We start from the raw sequence: 6,388 nt of genomic DNA, 5'->3' as shown, positions 1-6,388 counted from the left end.
CTGTCTGGCAGTTTCGGCCGCCGAAAGTGCTGCCGAACATGCATGAGTTTCGTCTCTGTCTGGGAGTTTCGGCCGCCGAAGGTGCCGCCGAACCTGCCTGACTTTCGGCTCTGGAAGGACTTTCTGCCGCCGAACCTGCCGCAGAAAGTGCCCTGTCCAGGCCTCCTTTGCATGATTTTGTATGGTTGTTTCATGATGTTTTAGGGGGTTTTTGGGGAGTAGTTTATAGTTATGTTCAGGTGTGTTTGGTCCCTCATTTGAGTCCACCTGTGTAGGTTCGGACCCGAGGAACCGAGGACCCCAGCAGTGAGTTCAGCTGCTTCGGTGTTGTCAGAGTCAGCCAGAGGTGAGTGGAACTAAACTTAATCTTTTAAATTAAATGTTTTACCATGTTTCATGCATCATGATTATGCAATAGGATGATTGCATTAGTTTCCACGAATATGCCGCATTGCATCGATTGTTGTTGATGTGGGTGAATATTGGATGACCCAATTAGTCCATGACAGGAAGACCAGTACCCCATTCTACGACCTGGCACAATGTAAGGAAAGACCAGGACCCCATTCTACGGCCTGGCACGGTTATGGGACTCGAAGACCAGGAGCCCAGAGGAGGCCCTAGGGCAATGGTAAGTAATGTATGTTATGACAGGAAGACCAGGACCCCATGCTACGGCCTGGCACAATGTTAGCTTGGACTAATTGGTGACAAGTTCACCCAACCCTTATGTGAATTGTATGTGTTATGATGCATTTCATGGAGCATAGTGTTAATATGTTTTTCTATAGTCCTACTCACTGGGCTTTTAGCTCACCCCTCTCCCTTTACCCCCAGGCTTGCAGGTACAGGATAGAAGAGGAGGTCGGTTAGAGTAAAGATTGTTTATGTAATAGATAGAATGTGGACATGACAAATCATAGAACGATGTAATGTAAAAGTACAGTATAGTTATGTAATGAGATGATGTTTATGGATGTTAGAGATGTGCTTGACCATAGATTGTTGTATCCCTTTCTATACATGATCTTAGAGATTTTTATGATGTTTATGTAAACCAACTCAGCATATGTTATGTCACCCAATTGGGGGCATTGATGAGATCCCACTAAGGGATCAATGTTATGATTATGTTATGTATGATGTATATGCGCAGGTTGAGTTTGGTTGATGTATATGGAAAGAAAAGTTTTAAATTTTTGTGTATGTTGTTGATCATGTATGGGATTATACAGGTTTTCAGGTTACATGTCAGGCTTGCTACGGGTCCCGGCGGCCTTAAACCGATCTGGATCCTAGCGCCGGTAGCGGTCCGATTTTCGGGTCGTTACAGGCTCTTTGACCTTGCTGTCGCTTCATCATTTCAGCCAGTTTTGTGGTGCCGGAGTCATTTTCTAAGTCCGGTCACCTACCTCACTGAGATCTTGAATAAGATTCAAGCTCTTTAGCCTTACTGTCGCTTCGTCATCTCAGCCGGTTCTTGAGGTGCTGAGTCATTTTTTAAGCTCGGTCACCTACCTCACTGAGGTCTGGAATAAGATTCAGGCTCTTTAGCCTTACTGTCGCTTTGTTATCTCAGTCGGCTCTTGAGGTACCGAGTCATTTTTTGAGCTCGGTCACCTACCTCACTAAGGTTTTGCACAAGATTCAGGCCCTTTGGCCTTACTATCGCTTCATCATCTCAGCCGGTTCTTGAGGTGCCGAGTCATTTTCTGAGCTCGATCATCTATCTCACTAAGGTCTTGAACAAGATTCAGGCTCTTTGGCCTTACTGTCGCTTCGTCATCTCAGCTGGTTCTTGAGGTGCCGAGTCATTTTCTGAGCTCGGTCACCTACCTCACTGAGGTCTTGCACAAGATTCAGGCTCTTTGGCCTTACTGTCATTTCGTCATCTCAGCCGGTTCTTGAGGTGCCGAGTCATTTTCTGAGCTCGGTTACCTACCTCACTGAGGTCTTGCACAAGATTTAGACTCTTTGGCCTTACTGTCGCTTTGTCATCTCAGTCAGTTCTTGAGGTGCAGAGTCATTTTCTGAGCTCGGTCACCTACCTCACTGAGGTATTGAACAAGATTCAGGCTCTTTGGCCTTACTGTCGCTTCGTCATCTCAGCCGGTTCTTGAGGTGCTGAGTCATTTACTGAGCTCGGTCACCTACCTCACTGAGGTCTTGAACAAAATTCAGGCTCTTTGACCTTACTGTCACTTCGTCATCTCAGCCGGTTCTTGAAGTGCCAAGTCATTTTCTGAGCTCGGTCACCTACCTCACTGAGGTCTTGAACAAGATTCAGGCTCTTTGGCCTTACCGTCGCTTCGTCATCTCAACCGGTTCTTGAGGTGCCGAGTCATTTTCTGAGCTCGGTCACCTACCTCACTGAGGTTTTGCACAAGATTCAGGCTCTTTGGCCTTACTATCGCTTCGTCATCTCAGCCGGTTCTTGAGGTACCGAGTCATTTTCTGAGCTCGTTCACCTACCTCACTGAGGTCTTGAACAAGATTCAGGCTCTTTGGCCTTACTGTCGCTTCGTCATCTCAGCCGGTTCTTGAGGTGCCGAGTCATTTTCTGAGCTTGGTCACCTACCTCACTGAGGTCTTGCATAAGATTCAGGCTCTTTGGCCTTACTGTCGCTTTGTCATCTGAGCCGGTTCTTGAGGTGGCGAGTCATTTTCTGAGCTCGGTCACCTACCTCACTGAGGTCTTGCACAAGATTTAGGCTCTTTTTAAATGCTTGTTCTATTTTCTTTTAAAGGAAAATGATGCGAATGGCAACAAAATGACATTGTTTGACTTGTTTTGCATAGTCAATTTTATTCATATTGCTTCAGAATACAATTGTTCATGTTACATTATCTATATTTCAAGGAAAGTACCTCTTCAGGTGTTGAATGTTCCATGCGTGCGGCTCTAGATTTCCTCGCATATCTTCTATTCGATATACACCTGGCTTCACTACTTTAATTATTCTGAAAAGACCTTCCCAGGTAGGTGCCAGCTTTCCTATTGCAGCTCTCTTTCCCGTGGCCTCCAGCTTTCTCAGTGTCAGATTTCCTACATTCAGGCTCCTTTCCTTGACTTTTTAATTATAATAACGAGTTGCTTTTTGTTGATATGCCACGGTTCTTACTTGCGCTTCATCTCTGATCTCTTCTAGGGCGTCTAGATTGCTCCTCAATCTTGTTATTGTTAGTGTCTTCGTTGTTGAACTGGATCCGGTGAGTGGGGACTTGCAATTCAATAGGAACCACAGTTTCAATTCCAAATGCTAGTGCAAAGGGTGTTTTGGGGTGTGTTTCTTGCCGAACCTGGTGAGGGAACGGGCGACATTGGTGGTTGGCTATTTTGGATCTCAGTAGGTGTAGTGAGAGTGGAACTCCGGTAACGGAAGGATCTCCTTCGTTCCCACAGATAGCGCCAATTGATATTCTGAAATCCAGAGAATAGGGTTTCTAGTACGTGTGTGTAAGCCTTTTCGTGAGGAAGGTGCCTTCCTCCCTTTATCCTTTTTTCTTTATCTCTTAGTGGTACCTAATGGCCTCACAGTTACAGTGTCATCTGTCTCTGTCATACAGGCTCGTATGTATGAAAGCGTGAGAAGTCCGCCCAATGTCAGGCGGCCATTTAATTTCTCCCAGCATGCGCCTCACAGTTACAATGTCGTTTGTCTCTGTCATACAGGCTCGTATGTACGAAAGCGTGAGACGTTTACCAGATGTCAGGCGGCTATTTAATTTCTTCCAGCGAGCGCCTCACAATTACAGTGTCGTTTGTCTCTGTCATACATGCTCGTATGTACGAAAGCGTGAGACGTCTGCCTGATGTCAGACGGCCATTTAATTTCTCCCAGCGTGCGTATAGATAGGGCTGCGAGGAGACTGAACCTGTTGTCTTTTCTCTTATCATTTTTCAAGGCCGAGCTCGTAAGGAGCAGATTAGGATTTATGAGTGATTCAATTCATTTGGTAAGATTGGGTCAGAGCCGGAGAAACCAGTTCGGCCCATCAGGGAGACTTCGTGTACCTCGAATACTGCTCTCGCAAGTCTGGCCCTACGCTGGGATAATGATACTCAGCGGTCCCCAATGTATAATATATAAACTAACTTTTCTTTCTATTTTTTTTTTCCCTCTCGGAAGACTAAAGCTAAAGATAAATTTTAGGGTCCTCTCCGTGTTAAAAGAGGAATACTAGATTGTATCACAAAATCTAAAACAAAACCCTAGTTTGTGTTTTTTTTTTTTTTGAAAAAAAATCTTTGAGAAGTGATGGACAAGAACATGCTACAAGGTCTTGATGGTCTACCTGAAGAAGACCAGAGGCGAATGGCAGCTGTAATCGATCAACTCCAAGTACGAGACAGGTTTGTAAATCTTTCCTTTATCTCATTTAATTTTTTCACTTCTTTATCCTGAACAGATCGACTAACTGGTTTGTTTCCAAATTGATCTTTTTTTTTTGGTAGTGGTGGTGGTGGTGGGGGGGGGGGGGGGGGTGGTGTTTAGGGGCTTAGAAATTAGCTCTTTGTAGTTACTGTGTTATATGAAAGTGGCGTAGAATTTGTGATTCCAAGTATGAAGCTTTGTATTTTCTTTTGCTATTCAGTTTAAAAGGAAGGAAGCAAACAAGATTAGTGTTTGTCTGATGGGTTCGTTTCCTCGAGGTGTAAATTTGTTTTATTCCCCCCTCTCGTTTACGGCTTCACACACCAATTTTAAATATTGATGTTGCAAGTTTGGTTTGTGACTTCGTTGGTGTGGAGCTAAAACAATGTTCCCCTTAAAACCGGTGCAGCCAATCATGTGCATATGTTGCATTCGGACGTTTTGGGAAGAATACCCCTTTTCCAAAGTTAGGGATTATGTTCATGTGTGAGCACTTGTGGTATGTGTACTTTGCTGTGTCCTTGCCATTTCACTGGACACTTTATTATCTGACATTTTGCTGCATATTTCAATTTTTAGCTTGTCCAAATCTTAGTATCCACAACTCAAAAAAATGCTGATGATACTAAATTTTAGGTTGTTTCAGAATTCAGATCTATCTTTTTTATGTGATATGTGCATTACCATGAGCCTTAGAGCATATTCAATATCTTAAGAGGCTACATGAGTGTGATTGTCACTGAGATGTTAAGTTCTTGTAGGAGCTCAATGCTTCCCCCCTTCCCTCCTTGCTGTTGTCTTACAAAGATCGGTGCTTTTGTTTTTTCCAGTGTTGGTCGTTTTGTGAAGCTCTAAGAGTGGCCAATGGATCTTCGTTTTCTTGCTTGTTTATATGGCTCCACATCCAGTTCTTGTATGCTGCAGGTCAATTATGGAATTGGCAATTGTGTTCCTAACTTCCTATGAAGTAATCTTACCGTGTAGTATGGAAACATGTGGAGTACAAAGTGGTCCTCTCTTGATTTCCTCTTATCTGTACAACTCCTAGGATTTCTAAGAAAACCTTTATTCCAAACATAGCCTATTTATGGAATTGAATGCCCGAATATTAATCATGCCTAATGTGTATCTGCAGTATGAGGATGTACAATTCAGTTGTGGAGAGATGCTTCAATGACTGTGTAGATAACTTTACACGGAAATCACTACAAAAGCAGGAGGAAACCTGTGTCATGAGATGTGCTGAGAAATTCTTGAAGCATTCAATGCGAGTTGGTCTAAGATTTGCAGAGCTTAACAATCTTGCTGCTACACCAGACCAAAGCAGCTAAACAACCATGGATTGCTCAAACAGCATTTCATTAAGGTAGAATCTGCTTTGGATAAAAAGGGCATGTTCTTCCCTTTGTTGGCAATTTTCAACTATTCTTCTCAACGGGGTTTAATCACTTAGAAATACATCTTTTATTAGTTAATTTCAAGCATAAGAGAAGCCCTGTTGAATAAGACATTGAATATTTTATTTGAGATTCAATTTTTCAGCTATGTTTCCCAACAGGGTGTCATCACTTGGAATTGCACCTTTATTAGTTATTTCAAGCATAATAGAAGCCCTGTTGAATGAGATATTTAATATTGTTGAGATTCAATGTTGCAAGATTTGCCATGGGCGCTTTGCTCCACTTCGTTTAGGAAAACGATGTAGGAAATTGGAACAAACGTGTCATAATTGAATTTTTGCTTTGGCCTCGGTGAAGTAACAAAGACTACAGAAATTAGACGGAATGAAATCCTTTTTTTTCTTTTGTGGCAGCCCGTTTTGTTCCAAGCTCTGTTATGGAATTAGTACCTGTGCTGTACTGGAAACTGCCTTTTTTCAATTCAAACTAAAGAGTCAATATAGTACAAATTTTTTTTGGCAAGAATATGGTACAAATTAACTATACAAACACCATCGTTCATTTAAAACTTGTATTAGAGAAAGCTCAAGCTCCTTTCTGTCTTTTTCTCTA

General features: G+C 42.7%; 1 protein-coding gene across 3 annotated transcripts; it reads left to right on the top strand.

The window, feature by feature from the left end:
- The first annotated feature begins 2,828 nt into the window (after window positions 1-2,828).
- On the top strand, window positions 2,829-6,031 carry LOC122723122 (mitochondrial import inner membrane translocase subunit TIM9-like). Of its 3 annotated transcripts, none has more exons than XM_043954169.1 (2): window positions 2,829-4,354; window positions 5,512-6,031. In XM_043954169.1, exons 1-2 carry the CDS (start codon window positions 4,260-4,262, stop codon window positions 5,705-5,707), a joined length of 291 nt encoding a protein of 96 aa, XP_043810104.1. In that variant the 5' UTR covers window positions 2,829-4,259; the 3' UTR covers window positions 5,708-6,031. The 3 variants fall into 3 exon arrangements, 1 of the variants encoding a protein (XP_043810104.1); XR_006350022.1 differs by having other exon boundaries at window positions 4,217-4,354; window positions 5,207-5,584; XR_006350023.1 differs by lacking the exon at window positions 2,829-4,354 and adding an exon at window positions 4,484-4,875 and having other exon boundaries at window positions 5,207-5,584.
- Window positions 6,032-6,388: the final 357 nt, after the last annotated feature.

This window comes from Manihot esculenta, chromosome 2 (assembly GCF_001659605.2).
Source record: "Manihot esculenta cultivar AM560-2 chromosome 2, M.esculenta_v8, whole genome shotgun sequence".
NCBI classification, from domain to species: Eukaryota; Viridiplantae; Streptophyta; class Magnoliopsida; order Malpighiales; family Euphorbiaceae; genus Manihot; species Manihot esculenta.
This window is presented reverse-complemented; position numbering and strand designations above follow the sequence as displayed.

What these genes read in the sequence shown, in the direction of transcription:
- LOC122723122 (XM_043954169.1), top strand. Translation starts at nt 4,260, where the DNA reads ATGGACAAGAACATGCTACAAGGTCTTGATGGTCTACCTGAAGAAGAC. An exon ending in CAACTCCAAGTACGAGACAG is followed by an intron (nt 4,355 to 5,511) that starts GTTTGTAAATCT and finishes GTGTATCTGCAG; the next exon opens with TATGAGGATGTACAATTCAG.